The 20,622-nt window shown below is 46.0% G+C and overlaps 1 protein-coding gene across 6 annotated transcripts in view; it reads left to right on the forward strand.

The window, feature by feature from the left end:
* The first annotated feature begins 2,974 nt into the window (after positions 1-2,974).
* Positions 2,975-20,622, forward strand: part of LOC146057879 (uncharacterized) — a 72,957-nt gene continuing 55,309 nt past the window's right edge. For 2 of the 6 annotated variants that reach the window (XR_014469795.1, XR_014469794.1), the window contains exons 1-4: positions 2,976-3,461; positions 5,030-5,134; positions 8,722-8,855; positions 19,041-19,084. Coding sequence is in view for 4 of the 6 variants with exons in the window: in XM_083169680.1 (XP_083025806.1) it covers positions 3,351-3,461; positions 5,030-5,134; positions 8,722-8,855; positions 19,041-19,084 (394 nt within the window). In the remaining 2 variants the exon portion in view is untranslated. Of the gene's footprint in view, positions 3,462-5,029; positions 5,135-8,721; positions 8,856-19,040; positions 19,085-20,622 lie in introns of all 6 variants that reach the window. The other 4 variants (XM_083169677.1, XM_083169678.1, XM_083169680.1 and 1 more) reach the window with 3 other exon arrangements.

The following is a 20,622-nucleotide window of genomic DNA, read 5'->3' on the forward strand; positions in this document are numbered from 1 at the left end:
TGTTTAATTGTTGTATGTATGTGTATGTGTGTGTGTGTGAGGGGGTAATGGGCATAATGTATTGTGTCATATTCTGTGGTGGGCATTACAGTTTGTGCCACAATGTGTAATGGGCATTATGGTGGGTGCCATGATGTGTAGTGGGCATTATGAGGTGTGCCAAAATTTGTAATGGGCTTAATGTATTGTGCCATAGTCTGTAATGGGCATATCGGTGTGTGCCACCAAGTGTAATGGGCATATCGGTGTGTGCCACCATGTGTAATGGGCATAACGGTGTGTGCCACCATGTGTAATGGGCATAACGGTGTGTGCCACCATGTGTAATGGGCATAACGGTGTGTAATGCCTCCTTTTTGTAATGCCACGCCTCCTTTCCATGAGACCACGCCCCCTCTTCACAGCGCAAGGTGGGCCTGTGTGCTCAAAATGCCGATTTCTGGTCCCAGTCCGGCCCTGGTTATTAGAGAATCCCGCCCATTGTCCATTACACATTATTTCTTCCTCAGTGACAGAGGATACAAGCTTCTTGCCAGGGGTTAATTCTTGTTGGCAAGGGGGATTATATGCTTGTTTCCCATTGGGGATTACATGCTTGTTGCCATGGGGCAAGTTACATGCTGATTGCTAGGGGGAGTTACCATACCCTCCAACATGACCCATTCCATTCGGTACACAATGCTCTATTCCTGCATGTCCCTGGTAATGTATGATTGTCATCACCTGTGTTGAAACACCCTTCTCTTCAATTACCTAGTTCCACACAGGTGCTGGCAATCATACATTACCAGGGACGTGCAGGAACAGAGCATTGTGTACCGAATGGAATGGGTCATGTTGAAGGGCATGGAGTTACATGTTCGTTGCATGCACTGTAATGCCCATTATACATAATGCCAAACACCTTAATGCTCATTATATATTATTCCACAGGCTGTAATGCCCATTACAAATAATGCCACACACCATAATGCCCATCACAAGGAAAGGGGTAGCGGGGGACAAGATGTGCCACACAGATGAAGGGGTACAGTGGGGGGGGGGGTCAAACACCAGTGATGAGGGGGGTTATGCTGCTTTCCCACTGCAGACCCGTTTAAGTTTACAGGTAATCTTAAATGGTATTTAGCATTCCCACTGCAGCAGATTACAGTTTCAAATGCCATTTAAGCACCATTCCCATTGCAGGTAAAACGTTTTAGCTCTTCAAAACTTTTTTACAGCACAAATGACACTACACAGGCAACAACCAATCAGTGGAATTGTTGCCTGTTAACAGTAAGGATGCATTCCCATAGCATCATTGGTGCCCAGTGGTGCTAAATAGATTGCTGGCATGTGCCAGCAATCTATATATTTCTGGCTTATGATTCTCATTGGTGCCCAGTGGTTCCAGAAATATATAGATTGCTGGCATGTGCCAGCAATCTATATATTACTGGCTTACGATTCTCATTGGTGCCCAGTGGATCCAGAAATATATAGATTGCTGGCATGTGCCAGCAATCTATATATTACTGGCTTAGGATTTTCATTGGTGCCCAGTGGTTCCAGAAATATATAGATTGCTGGCATGTGCCAGCAATCTATATATTACTGGCTTAGGATTTTCATTGGTGCCCAGTGGTTCCAGAAATATATAGATTTCTGGCATGTGCCAGCAATCTATATATTACTGGCTTAGGATTTTCATTGGTGCCCAGTGGATCCAGAAATATATAGATTGCTGGCATGTGCCAGCAATCTATATATTACTGGCTTAGGATTTTCATTGGTGCCCAGTGGTTCCAGAAATATATAGATTGCTGGCATGTGCCAGCAATCTATATATTACTGGCTTAGGATTTTCATTGGTGCCCAGTGGTTCCAGAAATATATAGATTGCTGGCATGTGCCAGCAATCTATATATTACTGGCTTAGGATTTTCATTGGTGCCCAGTGGTTCCAGAAATATATAGATTGCTGGCATGTGCCAGCAATCTATATATTACTGGCTTACGATTCTCATTGGTGCCCAGTGGATCCAGAAATATATAGATTGCTGGCATGTGCCAGCAATCTATATATTACTGGCTTAGGATTTTCATTGGTGCCCAGTGGATCCAGAAATATATAGATTGCTGGCATGTGCCAGCAATCTATATATTACTGGCTTAGGATTTTCATTGGTGCCCAGTGGATCCAGAAATATATAGATTGCTGGCATGTGCCAGCAATCTATATATTACTGGCTTAGGATTTTCATTGGTGCCCAGTGGTTCCAGAAATATATAGATTGCTGGCATGTGCCAGCAATCTATATATTACTGGCTTACAAAATCAGACATTGGTGGCCAGTGCTGCTCCGTGTGGAGCAGGACGGAGGGAGGCGGGGCATGTGGCTGGACCCGGCCAGCGTCGCTAACGGCATCCAGCCGCAGCAGCAGCCAGCCGGACACAGCGGGGCAGCGCGCCGTGGACAAGTGAGTATGACAGGAGAGGGGGGGGGGGGGGGGGGGGGCAGCGGGGCGTACCGCCGGGCTGAAAGTGGTTAATCTTTCAGCCCGGCAGCGTACACACACGGAGATGATTGCTGAAAAAAATCAGCAATCATCTCTACCGTTTAAAGATGCATTCCCATTGCATCTTAAACGGTAGATTACCGTGCAAAACCCTGCTCTGAAAACGGGTTGAAATACCGTTTAACTTTAAACGGTATTTCAACTCTGGCGCTTTCCCACTGCAGCCTTAAACGGTATTTTGCCCTCAAAAATCGGCAAAATACCGTTTTAAGGCTGCAGTGGGAAAGGGGCATTAGAGGGACACACACACAGGGATAGTAGTGTACAGAAGGTCACACATACAAAGGAAGGGGGTCATAGTCATACACATAGAGGGGTTGGTGGGTACAGTGATCCCTGGGCACTCACCAATCTGTGGACTGGAGGCAGTTGCAAGGTGTCATGCCTTGGAGGAGCGGCGGGGGGGGGGGGGGGAGAAGGAGGGTGGTGCTGCTTCCAAGTCCCCCGTGGTGCGGCTGCTCAGTTGCTGGGCGCGCTGCTGCGCTCCTTTGACAGACTTGGAGTGGCGACGGTCGCCGCGGGCAGACACTGCGGCACTAACTCCCCGCCGCTGCCGGAACCGCGGTCTGTGGAAGACTGAGGAGAGAGTTGATCATTAGTCCACGCCTATGACCCGGGTAAATGATGAGCACATCCAGAGCCCTGCGGCTGCCCTGAGGTTGTAATAGAATAGAAACTGAAAGTACACTGACTGTACACAGCGCGTGTGGTTCTCACTGTACGGTGACACGAGACAGGTGCAGTGTGTGCAGCGCAGCGACTTGTGTGCGACTCTGCTCTGCTGCACCATGTCCTCCGCGGGGGTCTGTGCTTTCTGCCGCCAGCCTCATGCCAACGCGAGGACCGGGCGGATGCTGAGGACGGCTGACGGCGAGATCGTGGCGCACTACAACTGCACGGTATGTACATATACAGTAGGATGACGTAACTGCGCCAGCGGCCTGACGCCGAGATGATGATACATATGCGTATTGTACCCCATCACCACCACCACCATTGTATCACTCAGGGGTAATTAATTAAGGGTATGGGTAAAATCCGGAATCGGATAAGACACCGGAATGCCGGACTGGACATCAGGGTATGGGTAAAATCCGGAATCGGATAAGACACCGGAATGCCGGACTGGACATCTATTGAAGTTGGGATGTTGCCCATAGCAATCTTCAATAGACCACCCATCTTAGTAAATTTACCCCTGAGCATCTGATATGTTGCATATGTGCAGTAACTGGGCACAGCCCTAATAATAGGAGCCCCATCACCCAGCTTTGATCTGTAGAGACTCATTGGGGAGCTTGCATCGTTAATGATAATAACCGTTCACTCCAGACAAATCGCTCAGTCACCCGACCCTCGGGCCAATCATGCAGGCACTGACGACATTGTCAGACTTGACTGCATTTTCAGACACCAGGGGGGATCGTTAGCGAGCCGCATCGTTAACGATATAGATATTGAATCACCCATCAAGTGTTAAGGTGTGTACACACGGCAGAATATGCCGTGAGATACGAGTCCCGATACGATCAGATCGGGACTCACATCACACGGCATGCATGCAGAGGGACAATTTACACAATTTCCCAACAGTGCTTTCTAATACCCCTTTTACAAAAAAGCGATAACCGAGTCCAGTGGCGTAACTAAGTTTTGGGCACCCCCGCCCCGCCAAGCACCCCCAATCCCCCGCCGCCCATGCAAAACCCCCCCCCCCCCAATCCCCTGCAGCCTTACCTATCGCGCTGGTCCCGGCGGCTCCGTTCTTCTTCTGCTGAGGACCACCACAAAATGGCCGCCCCCATACAGCAGACAGTTTCAGAGAACTGTGTGCTGTATAGGGGCGGCCATTTTGTGGTGGTCCTCAGCAGAAGAACGGAGCCGCCGGGTCCAGCGAGATAGGTAAGTCTGCGGGGGATTGGGGGGGTGGGTGTAACTATAGCACCGCAGCCCCCGGCACCCCCCACGTGCACAGCGCCCCCCTCCCCGCGTTGCCGGGGGCTGCGGTGCTATAGTTACGCCGCTGCCCGAGTCAACTAGGTTTAGTTTTCAGGGTTCAGGGGCAGTGTAAACAGATAATCCTGGGTTGACCCATTTACACCAATGGGGGAGCCCATATCTCCCAACTGCAGCATCCTGTGGTCAGTCCGGATTGGGCAGGGGGCGCATACAGTGTCCACTGCTGCCTGCTGTACTATGGAGACAACAGCGGAACCGGGAAAGAGGTGGACGGAGGCCTGGGGCGCACAGAGGTTTGGGGAATCCCAGCAGCTTTCCCAGGTGCTGGGCATGCCCCCAATTTGTCGGTTGGCATTGCAGGGGTCCCAACTGGTGTATTTCCCGGTGCTTGCAGAGTGTAGATGCCTTTGTAAAAGGGGTCAAACAAGGGGATGGTTTCGGGTCCAGCAATGCTGCAAATAAATAACTTTACCCCAGTAGCTGGTGTAAGTGTTGTCTTTTATTCCAGCTTTTCTCTCCTGAAGTGGTCTCAGTGGAGTCCGGCTCGGAAAACATCTTCGGAGGTTTTAATATTGAAACTGTGAAAAAGGCTATAAGGAGAGCAAGCAAACTGGTAAGCATCCTATATATCAAAAGGCTAATACTGCTCCTCATCTCTACAGGGGGAATTCAAATGGTGTGCATGCTGCCGGCCAAATGTTGTGCATGCTGGTGCAGGAGGAGCAATTCTCTTATGTTCTTCCTTTTTGAAGGGCTGTTAACTTATAAATAATAATAGGACATTTAGTCCCGGATACTAGGAGTGGAGACAAATCCCCAGAATTCTGCCTGCTGCTTCCATGAATTGGGGGGAATGATGATGTACAGTATGTGGCTTGCCTTGAACGTCATGGCCTGTTCCCCAGGTGCATAGTGCTGAAAACTCAGTGTTAGGATGCAGGGTTACAGCTGCAGTGACACCATTCTTTATACCACCCTCCTGCTCCTCCCCCTTAACGCCCCGATCTCCAGGGGAAAACATAGGTAAGTATGATGCCATTCTGTATACCGCTCCCTCCTGCTCCTCCCCTTTAATGCCCAGCTCTCCAGGGGAAAACATAGGTAAGTATGATGCCATTCTGTATCCCGCCCTCCTGCTCCTCCCCCTTAATGCCCAGCTCTCCAGGGGAAAACATAGGTAAGTATGATGCCATTCTGTATACCGCCCTCCTGCTTGTCCCCCTTAGCGCACAGATCTCCAGGGTAAAACATAGGTAAGTATGGTGCCATTCTGTATACCGCCCTCCTGCTCCTCTCCCTTAGCGCACAGATCTCCAGGGTAAAACATAGGTAAGTATGATGCCATTCTTTATACCACCCTCCTGCTCCTCCCCCTTAACGCCCCGATCTCCAGGGAAAAACATAGGTATGTATGATGCCATTCTGTATACCGCCCTCCTGCTCCTCCACCTTAACGCCCCGATCTCCAGGGGAGAACATAGGTAAGTATGATGCCATTCTGTATACCGCCCTCCTGCTCCTCCCCCTTAGCGCCCCGATCTCCAGGGTAAAACATAGGTAAGTATGATGGGTACTCTTTACCTAGAAGGGCGCCCATCGCGGGCATCGCATGTACAAAAAAATCGCCTGCGATGCAACCGACGCGATTACCGTGATTTCCCATAGGGAACAATGTTAAATGTCCAAATTGACCCGATTTTCCATAGGGAACACTGTTAAAAGGCCCACAGAGGCCAAATAGCCACCCTGAAGTGTGAAATGGCCCCCCCAATTGTTAACGCCACCTCGCTGCGCTCGCCACGCTTCGGGCTCGCTGCGCTCGCCACACTTTCTATTCTCAACTCCACGCCGACGTGGATAGTGGAGGTATGAAAAGGTCGTAGGACGCGTACCGCCGCCCCTCGCCACGCTTCTGGTTGACGTTGATCGTGGGGTGGCGTTAACAATTGGGGGGGCCATTTCACACTTCAGGGTGCCTATTTGGCCTCTGTGGGCCATTTAACTTTGTTCCCTATGGAAAATCGGATCAATTGGGACATTTAACATTGTTCCCTATGGGAAATCGCGGTAATCGCGTCGGTCGCATCGCATGCGATTTTTTGGTCGCATGCAATGCGACCGACGCAATTTTTTTACCTTACGATGCCCAAGATCAAAATCGTGGGCGCCCTTCTAGGTAAAGAGTACCGGATGATGCACCACGGTGATAGTAAGCAGGATTTCTTCACAATGGTAGATTATAGGAAGTAGCAATATCGTACATTTCCCAGTATGCTAACAAACTCTAGGCTCTTACCTGTTCTAAAGTGAATAGATTATGTATACACCCACGCAACGTATATAGGCCCAAATTTTATCTGGGAAGTGAGTTGGTCTGTAGACTATGGGCCTAATTCAGCAAAGAGCACTATTCTGACAAGTTGCAATTATCTGCAAGTAGATAGCCACTGCCCAGACAGAAAGAAAAAATACCCCACGCAAATTGTGATTGAATTGCAAAACTATCGCAGATCACTATACACGCGCAGATCCATATACGCAAATCCTGAACCTTCTAAAGGACTTTTCAGCCTGTGTGAACCTGAGTAGCTCTGAGGCTTCAACTAATCTTGCGACTTAGACGGGCTGAACGAGGCCAGAGCTGACGTTTTAGCCCCACCCTGAAAACACCTAAGCACTCCTTCATTTTTCTGCCAGACCCTGTTACCGGTCCTGAGTGCATTGTAATCAGTTCCAGTGCTGCTTTAGTGGTTACAAACAACTTTAGGCCTTTGGAAAATGGCAGCTCTGAGTGCTCTGCAGCTAGTGTCAGATCTGAGTCAGGGTCCCACTGTGAATACCAAAACACATGAGATTGCTGAGATTGAATATGCTCCTGTTTCAAGACCTTTTGCTCGCTTCCATTGGCCTACTCTCCAGACGTCCCCATAATTAGCTGTGTTCCCCAGATCTGATCACATGGGCCTTGCATTGGAGTTAGAAGACTTTTCCTTTCTTAAGCATCCTCAATGTAAGAGCTGTGCTACAGGCTCCACTCAATGCTCAGACCTACCTTCAGTGCAGACTCATTTTGGATCTAAGCCAATAATGCTACAGCCCTGGTATGCATACAGCACAAAGGGGGAACCAGAAGAACGCTGGTAATGGCAAAGACATTTTCACTGGGTAGAGATGTATGTTCAGCCATTTCTGGCGCTTTTCATTTTAGTTGTATATATGGGGAAGCCATTTATTTTATCATGGCCTGCACCTCATGTCACTTGTCTGTCTCTCCCTCCCATTAGAGTAGACTATAAGCTCCTTGGAGCAGGGCCCTCTTCCCTCCTGTTCTCACGGTTGTGGTATGCCAGCACCAACAGTACATCCGATGGTCAGTATACCGACATCGGAATCCCGACTGCCGGTACTCATGCGCACATGACCGTGCATCGTATAAGAGCACTATGGGCCTAATTCTGGTTGGTGCGGTCGGATGCGTATTTGCGGACAGGAACCGAGCGTTCTTAGCCCCGCCTTCCGTACGGATCGCTCACTCCGTCCGAATGCGTTAAGACGCTGACATGTGAAAACCTCCTCCATCTCTGGGAACCTCCCCCATCATTCGATGGTCGCAGACCATCGAATGCAGGACCGAGTGGTCAGGCAGCACCGAGTGCTCCAGACCACTCGGGCATTGCTCTGTGCAAAAGCAGGGATATGGGCGGGCAGCTGGCATCTGGCTATGTCATATGTCCGCCCCCCACACGTGCATCACGGCCGCATTACCATACGTACGCCCAGCGGTTTCATGGGAACGCCCATGAAATGCGGGGCATATGGTAATGAGCCCAAACAGCCCTTCACGCCCCTCTCCCCCCCTGTCCGGAGTGTACAAAATTCACACCGTATTCAGACGTGCGTGGCGTTCGCACATGCGCAGATACGCCTCTGCACATGCGCAAACATTGGCCGTCCGACCGCACGCGGACAGAACCGCACCAACCAGAATAAGGCCCTATGTGTGGGAACCGGGTGCAATCGAGCAATATGCCACTAGTATATGGCCAGCTTAAATGGTGCAGATCTCTTTGTACATGAGAGGCCTTATGAGAGTGTGTGTGTGTCTTTAATTTTTAATGTGTTTTGTACTTTATTGTACATGTTTACTCCCTGTATGTTTAACAATTACAGTAAATACCTTTATTGTTTTCTCAATGGCAGAAATGTTCTAAATGCAATGAAATTGGAGCCTCAGTCGGCTGTGATATAAAGAAATGCAAGAAAACATATCACTATGCATGCATAGAACAAGCAGATGGAAAATGCATTGAAGATCTTGAAAATCAAATATATATGTAAGTTCCATTTTGATTGTGTCTAATTACTTATGCATACAAGTTTTCTAAATGGATGGGAGGCTCAGGGGAGAGGCACAGTTAAACATAGGGATTTTAAATAGTCATATTCATGCTGCTTTCCCACTGCAGACCAGTTTAAAGTACTGGTAATCTTAAATGGTATTTAAAACGGTATTAGCATTCCCACTGCAGCAGATTACCGTTTTAAATACCATTTAAGTACCATACCCATTGCAGTGAACCGTGTATAATGTAGAGTGCCTAACCCCCCCCTTCCCCCAGTGTAAAGAGTGCCTAATCCTTCCCCCCCCCCCACCCCAAGTTTAAAGAGTGCCTAACCCCCGTACCTGCCCTGTGCCCCCACCTCCCCTCCCCTTGTACTTACCTGTGGGCAGTGGGGAGGCAGCGGGGGTCATTGCAGGGTCCATGCGGGGTACAGGCAGTCCCAGTGCCTGATGAGACCTAGTAGTTCTCACTTTTCGCATATGTAATGAGTGCACGTGCATACTAATGAGCCACTCATTACATATGCGCATATGTAATTAGCGGCTCATTAGTAGGCACGTGCACACATTACACATGCACAAAGTGCGAACTACTAGGTTTCATCAGGCACTGAGACTGCCTGGAGGCTAAATAACGTTTAAGAGGCATTCCCACTGCCTCTTAAACGTTATTTAACCGTGTAGGACTCTGCTTTGAAAACGGGTTGAAATACCGTTTAACTTTAAACGGTATTTCAACTCTGGCGCTTTCCCACTGCAGCCTTAAACGGTATTTTGCCCTCAAAAATCGGCAATATACCGTTTTAAGGCTGCAGTGGGAAAGGGGCATTATTCAACAATATTCTGATAACTTTTTATTTAAAGATGAACTGTGTGCTAAAGTCGTGTTTATTATGTATTTTTTTTTTTAATTTATGGATTTTAACCCCTTCCCGACATTTGACGTACATTTACGTCATGGCCGGGATGTACTTCCCGACACATGGCATAAATGTACGTCATGCCATTTAACTGTCACCGCGTCTATAGACGCGGTGACAGTTTAAACATGTCTGCTGTCCCTGACAGCAGACATGTCCCTGCATGCCCAGGGGGGGCTGCGATGCCGCCCCCCCGTCGGCGATCGCTGTGATTGGCTGTTCAGTGTGAACAGCCAATTACAGCGTTTTCTGTGTCACCGGCGAATAACGTTCGCCGGTGACACAGGGATCGGTGGTGATTGGTGCTGTAAAGTACAGCACCAATCACCACGGGGTGTAAGGGTGACACTGGTGTCACCCCACCTCACCCAACCCGCCCCCAAAGGCCGTGATTGGTTCGTCGGACCGACGGACCAATCACAGCCATGGAGGGGGGTTTAAACTAACGGTGACTGCACTGCAGACGCCATTCCGGTCTGGAATTGCGTGCAGTGCGGTCACCGTGCCAATCTGCCGTTTTACTGACCTGATCCTTGCAAAATACTTACCTGATCACAGCTTGTAGCGTTCCTGGAGCTTGTGACTTCCTGTGTTGTGCTGTGCTGTGTTGTGCTGCTGTGCTGCTGCAGTGTGTTCCAGTTATAGATAGAGAGAGATAGAGAGATAGAGAGAGATAGAGAGGGCTAGTGACAGAGAGTGCTACATTTTGTGCTGCTGCAGTGTGATAGAGTTATAGATAGAGAGAGATAGAGAGATAGTGACAGATTGTGCTATATATTTTTTATATATATACAGCTGTACTGCGTGTGCAACTGACTGCTGCCCCCCCCCTTTTGTGCTGATCAGTATAAATTAACTGATCAGCAACTTTTTGGGGGCACAGGTTTTTTTTTATATATATACCAGTGCTGCTGCAGTGTCATAGAGTGGTAGATAGTGAGAGATAGAGAGATAGAGAGAGATAGTGATAGAAAGTGCTATATTTTGTGTCTGCTGCCCCCTTTTTGTGCACCCCCAGCAACTTTTTGGGGGTGCAGGGGTTATTTTTTATATATATAACTGTCAGTGCTGCTGCTGCTGCAGTGTCATAGAGTGATAGATAGTGATAGATAGTGAGAGATAGAGAGAGATAGAGAGAGATAGAGAGAGAGAGTGATAGAGAGTGCTATATTTTGTGTCTGCTGCCCCCCCCTTTTGTGCTGATCACTATATCTGAGGTGATCAGCAACTTTTTGGGGGTGCAGAGGTTTTTTTTTTATATATACCTGCCAGTTGCACTGTCAGTTGCACCAAAGGTTGTGCACCTGCTGCCCCTCACTGGTAATCAGTGTCGCATCACTGATCACCTTTTTTTTTTTTTTTTTTTGAGGGTGCTGTGGGGTCTTTTTTTAATTTTTTTTGATCAAATTCCTGTTGCCTTTGAGCGCTGTTCAGTGACGGACGTTACTGACCAACATCTGTGCTCAATTTTTGGCGCAGGACCTTTTTTTTTTTTTTTTTTTCTGCACTACATACACACTACACACTACATACTACATTGAAATAAAGTTTGTACCCCCCCTACACTATACACGTGTTGAAACATTTCACTACCAGAAACACAAAAATAAAAATGGCATCCCAAATGTCATCCCAAATGTCATCCCAAATGTCATCCCAAATGTCATCCCAGTCATCCAGAAGAATGTATTCAGCGGAGGAGGCATATGCCATGCTTGCCTCTGACTCTGACACAGCCAGTGAGGCAAGCGGGGAATTTGAAGGATTCATCTTAAGCTCCTCTTCCTCCTCTAGTGATGAGGGACCCCCTCAAAGACGCCCCCGTAGAGCAGCTGAGACCCCCCCCCCCCCAATAATTGATCTCGTATGGACCCCACCACCAGACAATTTTGAGCCCCAGGTTCCTGAGTTTTTGGCCATCCCAGGAATCCAATTTGATTCAACAGGTCTCAGAGAAATTGACTTTTTCAAATTATTTTTCTCTGATGATTTTATAAATTTAATGGTGGACCAAACTAATTTATATGCCCAGCAGTTTATTGCTCAAAACCCCACGTCATCATTTGCTAGGTGGACCCCTGTAGATGCAGTAGAGATGATGACGTTTTGGGGTCTGGTGTTTCATATGGGCATAGTAAAAAAGCCAGAAATTAGGCAATATTGGAGTACAGATGTTCTGTACAGCACCCCACTTTACCGTATGGCCATGACCCGGAATCGTTTTGAGTTAATCCTTAAATTTTTGCATTACAACGATAATGCACAGTGCCCACCCAGAGATGATCCCACCTTTGACCGGCTATTCAAAGTCAGGCCGGTCATTGATCACTTCAGTGCCAAATTTGAAGAGATGTACATCCCAGATAAATTCATTTGCATAGACGAGTCCCTTATACATTTTAAAGGAAGGGTTAAATTCCGCCAGTACCTTCCCAGTAAGAGGGCAAGGTATGGCATAAAAATGTATAAGCTGTGTGAAAGCACCTCAGGGTACACCCACAGGTTTAGGGTATATGAAGGGAAGGATTCAAGAATTGAACCGCCAGAATGCCCCCCCTCCCTCGTAGGTGTTAGTGGAAAAATTGTCTGGGATTTAGTGCACCCCTTCCTGGATAAAGGTTATCACCTCTATGTGGATAACTTTTACACCAGCATCCCCCTGTTTAAGGCCCTTGGTTCAAGAGGTACAGCAGCTTGCGGTACTGTGCGCAAGAACCAAAGAGGCCTCCCAAAAACGCACATTGCCCAAGTAATGAGAAGGGGTGAAAGCAGGGGAATATGCACCGAAAATATGTTGTTGGTCAAATATAAGGACAAGAGGGATGTCCTTATACTGACAACAATTCACGGAGACAGTACCACCTCCGTCCCTGTACGAGGTACCAGTACCCACACCTCAAAACCTAATTGTATCCTGGATTACAATAGGTACATGGGCGGAGTGGATCTTTCAGATCAGGTACTGAAGCCGTACAGTGCCCTGCGGAAAACAAAAATCTGGTACAAGAAGCTGGCCGTGTATATCATCCAGATGGCACTGTATAACGCTTACGTGCTATTCCGTTCTACCAGCCAGAGGGGGACATTTATGCACTTTCAAGAGGAAGTCATAAAGGGCCTAATATTTGGGAACCAGCAGGCAGAGGGCCCCAGTACTTCTAGTACTGGCCCCCGTATTGTACCAGGGCAGCATTTTCCTGATGAAATCCCCTCCACTGGAAAAAAGGGCAGGACACAAAAAAGGTGCAAAGTTTGCTATAAAAAGGGAATAAGAAAGCAAACTATTTTCCAGTGTGACACTTGCCCCGACAAACCCGGCCTATGTATAAAGGAGTGTTTTAAAATATACCACACATCTATGGATTATTAGGTTCATCATTTTACCGTGCTTCGGGGGTCTTGCTAATGCCACATAGCACCCACCATTCATTCCACCAGAATCTGAGCCGCAAAATCCAAAAATCACTCCTTCCCTTCTGAGTCCTGCCATGCACCCAACTGGTATTTTTTGGTCACATGTGAGGCATTGCCGTACTCGGGAGAAATTGGGGCACAGATTTTGGGGTGCTTTTTCTCCTTCATACCTTATGAAAATGAAAAATTTTGAGCCAGAACTGCATTTTTGTGTAAAAAAATTTAATTTTTCATTTTCACTGCCCAGTTGTATCAAAATTGGTGAAACCCCTGGGGGTTTGAAATGTACACTATACCCCTAGATGAATTCCCTGAGGGGTGTAGTTTGCAAAATGGGGTCACTTGTGGGGGGGTTCCACTGTATTGGTGCTTCGGGGGTCTTGCTAATGCGACATAGCACCCACCAAAATTCCACCAGAATCTGAGCTGCAAAATCCAAATATCACTCCTTCCCTTCTGAGTCCTGCCATTTTTTGGTCACACATGAAGCATTGCCGTACTCGGGAGAAATTGGGGCACAGATTTTGGGGTGCTTTTTCTCCTTCATACCTTATGAAAATGAAAAATTTTGAGCCAGAACTGCATTTTTGTGTAAAAAAATGTAACTTTTCATTTTCACTGCCCAGTTGTATCAAAATTGGTGAAACCCCTGGGGGTTTGAAATGTACACTATACCCCTAGATGAATTCCCTGAGGGGTGTAGTTTGCAAAATGGGGTCACTGGTGGGGGGGTTCCACTGTATTGGTGCTTCGGGGGTCTTGCTAATGCGACATAGCACCCACCAAAATTCCACCAGAATCTGAGCTGCAAAATCCAAATATCACTCCTTCCCTTCTGAGTCCTGCCATTTTTTGGTCACACATGAAGCATTGCCGTACTCGGGAGAAATTGGGGCACAGATTTTGGGGTGCTTTTTCTCCTTCATACCTTATGAAAATGAAAAATTTTGAGCCAGAACTGCATTTTTGTGTAAAAAAATGTAACTTTTCATTTTCACTGCCCAGTTGTATCAAAATTGGTGAAACCCCTGGGGGTTTGAAATGTACACTATACCCCTAGATGAATTCCCTGAGGGGTGTAGTTTGCAAAATGGGGTCACTTGTGGGGGGGTTCCACTGTATTGGTGCTTTGGGGGTCTTGCTAATGCGACATAGCACCCACCAAAATTCCACCAGAATCTGAGCTGCAAAATCCAAAAATCACTCCTTCCCTTCTGAGTCCTGCCATGCACCCAACTGGTATTTTTTGGTCACATGTGAGGCATTGCCGTACTCGGGAGAAATTGGGGCACAGATTTTGGGGTGCTTTTTCTCCTTCATACCTTATGAAAATGAAAAATTTTGAGCCAGAACTGCATTTTTGTGTAAAAAAATGTAACTTTTCATTTTCACTGCCCAGTTGTATCAAAATTGGTGAAACCCCTGGGGGTTTGAAATGTACACTATACCCCTAGATGAATTCCCTGAGGGGTGTAGTTTGCAAAATGGGGTCACTTGTGGGGGGGTTCCACTGTATTGGTGCTTTGGGGGTCTTGCTAATGCGACATAGCACCCACCAAAATTCCACCAGAATCTGAGCTGCAAAATCCAAAAATCACTCCTTCCCTTCTGAGTCCTGCCATGCACCCAACTGGTATTTTTTGGTCACATGTGAGGCATTGCCGTACTCGGGAGAAATCGGGGCACAGATTTTGGGGTGCTTTGTCTCCTTCATTCCTTGTGAAAATGAAAAATTTTGAGCCAGAACTGCATTTTTGTGTAAAAAATGTAATTTTTCAGTTGCACAGCCCAGTTGTATCAAAATTGGTGAAACCCCTGGGGGTTTGAAATGTACACTATACCCCTAGATGAATTCCCTGAGGGGTGTAGTTTGCAAAATGGGGTCACTTGTGGGGGGGTTCCACTGTATTGGTGCTTCGGGGGTCTTGCTAATGCGACATAGCACCCACCAACATTCCACCAGAATCTGAGCTGCAAAATCCAAAAATCACTCCTTCCCTTCTGAGTCCTGCCATGCACCCAACTGGTATTTTTTGGTCACATGTGAGGCATTGCCGTACTCGGGAGAAATTGGGGCACAGATTTTGGGGTGCTTTTTCTCCTTCATACCTTATGAAAATGAAAAATTTTGAGCCAGAACTGCATTTTTGTGTAAAAAAATGTAACTTTTCATTTTCACTGCCCAGTTGTATCAAAATTGGTGAAACCCCTGGGGGTTTGAAATGTACACTATACCCCTAGATGAATTCCCTGAGGGGTGTAGTTTGCAAAATGGGGTCACTTGTGGGGGGGTTCCACTGTATTGGTGCTTTGGGGGTCTTGCTAATGCGACATAGCACCCACCAAAATTCCACCAGAATCTGAGCTGCAAAATCCAAAAATCACTCCTTCCCTTCTGAGTCCTGCCATGCACCCAACTGGTATTTTTTGGTCACATGTGAGGCATTGCCGTACTCGGGAGAAATTGGGGCACAGATTTTGGGGTGCTTTGTCTCCTTCATTCCTTGTGAAAATGACAAATTTGGAGCCAGAACTGCATTTTTGTGTAAAAAAATTAATTTTTCATTTTCACTGCCCAGTTGTACCACAATTGGTGAAACCCCTGGGGGTTTGAAATGTACACTATACCCCTAGATGAATTCCCTGAGGGGTGTAGTTTGCAAAATGGGGTCACTTGTGGGGGGGGTTCCTAACTTTTAGCATCTTATGGTGCCTAGAAACCTACATGGTGCCTAAAAAATAATCTCATAAAAAGGAGGCTCCAAAATCAAGTAGGTGCTCCTTCTATTATGAAGCCTGTGGTTTGGTCAACGTGCACACTAGGGCCACATATAGGATATTTATGAAAACAAAAGAATTGGGGGAATCAATTTTTAGTCACATTTCTCTAGTAAAATGTACTGTGTTCCTTAGAAAAATGTATTAAAATTGCAAATCTGCAAAAAAAATGAAATTTTGAAATTTCACCTACACTTTGTTTTAATTCCTGTGAAACACCTAAAGGGTTAACAAACTTCCAAAATGCTGTTTTGAATACTGTGAGGGGTGCAGTTTTTGAAATGGCATCATTTATGGGGGTGTCTCACATACAAGTCCCTCAAAGTCACATCAGAACTGAACTGGTCCCTAAAAAAATCAGTGTTTGAAATTTTCTTGAAAATTTGAAAATTTGCTATTCATATTGTAAGCCTCCTAGTGTCCAAAAAAATTAAAAGGAAGTTGAAATAATGATGGAAACATAAAGTAGACATATGGTCTATGTTAGTTATTAACTATTTTGAGTGGTATGATTATTTGTCTCACAAGCAGAAAATTTAACATTTTGCAAATTGCTAAATTTTCCATTTTTTTCCGACATTTTGGTATTTTTCACAAAAAAACACAGACTGTATCGACGAAAATTTACCACTAACTTGAAGTACAATGTGTCACGAAAAAACAATCTCAAAATCACTGGGATAAGTAAAAGCAAAAAAAAGTTATCCCCACTTAAGTGATACATGTCAGATTTGAAAAAAAGGGCTCTGTCAGGAAGGCAAAAACATGCTGTGTCAGGAAGGGGTTAAGTAAACGTATACGTAAAAAAAAAAAAAATCCATTTTCAATACCCATAAGAAAAGAGTAGCCTCTGCAGGGAATAAAAAACAGATTTATGTCTATTTCCATACATTGGCACACAGCCATTGCTTTTTTATCCTCATTTAACCCCTTCGGTGGTATGGCCAGAAATATCTTGGGCTTAGCTGCGCTGCTTGAGCAATTTCTGACTGTAAAGAAAGGGTGCGCCAGTGGTGCCTCCAGCGGTGAACCATTGGTGCACCACCCTGTTGCCCATCCTGCTCGTCGCTGCTCGGGGAGGATCCCACTGTTGCTGATTCCCCCCCTCCCCCCGCTCGGGGAGGTTCATCCACGCTCGGCCGTTCGTGTGTTTTGGCATCCAAACATAGGAATACACGAACAGCTGAGCGCCCGAACACCCGAGCGTTCCCGAGCCCCCCAAAGCGGCCACAAACTTCTCTGAGCGGCTGCAAACAGCCGAAGCCGGCAGCAGCAGCCCCAGAGGAGCATGGGCTGCTGCAGAAGGCAGCGGCTGCCCCTTCTGTGGTAGGTTTGTTCTGCCCCAGGAAAAACCACCACTCAAGGGGTTAAATCTTCACAAGAAAAAGATGAACTCCACGACTGCTGTTTATGTTTATTATTTGCTTATTTTACTTTAAACAGCTCCAAGATATCTGCATACAAAATCCCCTTTACTTTTCACTTTAATGATATTTGAGGGCACGATTCAGGGGTGGAATTTCACTCTAGCTTAACTGAACGCTGGCCGCTGCGAATTCATGACCATTCGCTCATGTCTGAATCAGGCCCTTGGTCACACACGTGCCCGGGCAGTGGCAGGTATTACAGCTAGCTCCTTCAAAACAATTAAAAATTACTTATATCAATTGTAACTAGTTAAGTGGCTAAAAACAACTAATATGGATTTCATTGATCTTAACACTTTAAGATTATCTATCCAGTTTGGCTGGTTGGGATGAAAATCTGGTAATGTATGGGAGAAAATGGCAATTAACCACATGCTCCCAAATGCCGGAAAACAGACAAAAATAGTAGATCAAACTAATTGGTTAAATCCATTTCATGTAACTCATTTGTCGGAAAATCAGTGTTTGTTAAATCTTCAGTGTTTGGGAGCAAATAGTTGACTGTTATTTGTGCTTATATATTGCTAGATTGTCGTTCCAAGCAGCCAGACTGGACAGATCAGGGGAAAACTAATAGGATGAGAGATTCAGAAAGTGACAGATTTGGTAAGAAATCTCCAGTTTTTTAAAGCAGCAATCATTTACACTGCAAAACCAGTTTGATTTTGTAGTGTAAATGATTGCCGCTTTAAAAAACTGGCGAATTCTCACCAAATCTCTCACTTTCTGAATCTCTCATCCTATTACATTTCACTCATAATCTTATACTGTATGGTCAACTTGTATTGTATTCATATATTTGTAAATACTTTTTATAGCCTGTTATCATACAGTATAAACAATGCAACATTGTTGTTTTTGTGTGTGTGTGTGTTTTTGTATATGTGTTTTAGGAACCAAGGACAATAATTATTTAAAAAATAAGAGAGACAGAATTTTTGTTAGATGATTTCACTTACAGATGCCGATTCGGACCCGCTCACAGAGGGCCACATTCAGCCCCTTCCCTGATGTTTGGGGTTTCAGCATGCACTTTTATGCACATGTACAAACCCCAGGTATGGATGGGCCGTTTGCTCCTGAGTGGGCTCTAGCATCCCCATAAAAACACTGGGAATTCCCCCTGGGAACGCAGGCGTGGCACGGCCTGCTCAGGGTGGGTGGCTGGCATCACATGATTCAGCGATCAGCGGCGGAAATAAAAGTCATCTTATTACCGAATGGGAGAAAAATCATTCGATGGTCAGTGGCCCTCTAATGATTTCTCTCCCCTTCGGCTGCGTGCGATGGGATGTGTTCAAGTACACATCCCCTGGCATGCTAGTGAGGGGATGCGGCGGGGTTGTTCGGCAGGCGGCTCTTACCTGTTCAGCCTAGCAAACAGGTCTGAATCAGGCCCACAGATGAATACAAATGTCATGCTAAATATACACAAACACACAGCCATGGTTAAATAAAGACATGTAGGCAGTGTGTCTGACAACGTGCTGCAAATGTCTACCATTCTCCAGTCTTGTGTAATTATACTTTCTCCTTGATTTAGTTGATTTGATTCTATTCTACATCAACTAATCTACCTGCTGATAATGTACTTTTATGTATTAACAGCACCACTTTGTTCTTTGGTGTCTCTTATAGTGCTTACTGTGCAGAGCATAAAGAACAAGGCAATGTTGCAAACGGTAGGTTTTGAGAACAGATTGCATATATGTAATTCCTCTACCTTTTCTCTATTAGGGGGGTTATCAAAGACATACCTGTCCATCGTGCCCGTTTTGTGCACCTTTTCCGCAAGGCTGCTTCAGCCTTTGTTTAAAGTGAAATCTGCATTGGTGGAAAATAGGAATAAACGCTGCATTTTCGACTAAAACACGTGGATCAGCAAGTAATTTGCCAATTCACATATTTTTCTACGCTGGAAAAATCGGCAATTGAATTGATTAGGTTGAATGAAAAGTAGACTGAAAATCATGGAAAAGTGCAGATTTTCCAGCTGCCAGAAAAAACATCATGAATTGAATACCCCCTTAGTGGACCCAAAGATGTGCTGCTGTACAGAAACGGGGGCATAAGAATGGCATTGGTACATTGTCACAATGGTTAGACCATATTAAGGATAACAACGTTATTCTCGGGGGCTGGCCAAGGTTGCTTACGAACAGCTGCTGCTAAAAAAGGGAGTAGTCAGTTCCTAAAAGTTAAAGTTAATATAACATACGAGTGACTGTAAGATAGAATATTTTAATATTATAATTCTGTAATAAAATTCTAAAATAATCACATTGTTATAACATAACGACACCTGCACTGGACTGATATTAAATCCCAAAAGTTGGAACGATTCCTTGATTCAATTACCGCAATGGTCACCGCTGGAGAAAGGAATGATAGATCCGAGATGGCCGGTGTCCTCATTATACATACAGCACCAGCAACCAACTGTGGTGGACTAACGTTCTGTAATACTGTAGGTGATACTGAGTGCGGAATTTGAGGTTTGATAAAGCTGTAAATTTCTTCAGTGAAACGTTTCAGTTGTGTCACTCCAGAATATCCACAAGGACCCTATTTACCTGTGACATTCTCGGGACACAGTATCACCTATTACAGGACTTTAGTCCACTACTGACGAGACCTTATAACATCTTGTGGGGGAGGGAAACACCCCCCCTCCTCCAGCGATCCCTGCTTGAGCCCACAGAGCATCAGCCTATTGCTGCAGCTGTTGGTAACAATCAGTGCCCTTGGCTGTTAATGCAATGGTGGCACATTTTCACACTAACTTGTGTATAACAGCGCCATAGTGCCCCTGTCAGTTACCAAACATCTCCTTATTTATACATGGGGAGAGCTCACCTAGCACATTGGGGAGAGCTCACCTAGCACTCCTCATATTTCGGTATGTGCTACTGTGGCACACATGGTAATAATTTAATGTCCACACAGGTTTTGCTGAACCACTGGGCTGTCCCCAACTTGTCTGATTGGTACAAATAGCATCAATTATGGTACCAGCAGTCAATCAGCAAAGTGTGTGAAATTAACCCTGTCTTTTCTCTATGACTGCAGTCTACCGAAGAAGGCATTATAGTCTCTCACAAGAGACTGGGACAAACTATCCTATAATTCACACTACCCAAAGTCTCTGTTTCCTTCCACCCTAAACATCCCACAGATTGTGTGATTATAATTTCATCCATCTCTGAATCAGGCGCAGGAC

This window comes from Crinia signifera, chromosome 2, assembly GCF_055691185.1.
Source record: "Crinia signifera chromosome 2, ASM5569118v1, whole genome shotgun sequence".
Taxonomy (NCBI): Eukaryota; Metazoa; Chordata; class Amphibia; order Anura; family Myobatrachidae; genus Crinia; species Crinia signifera.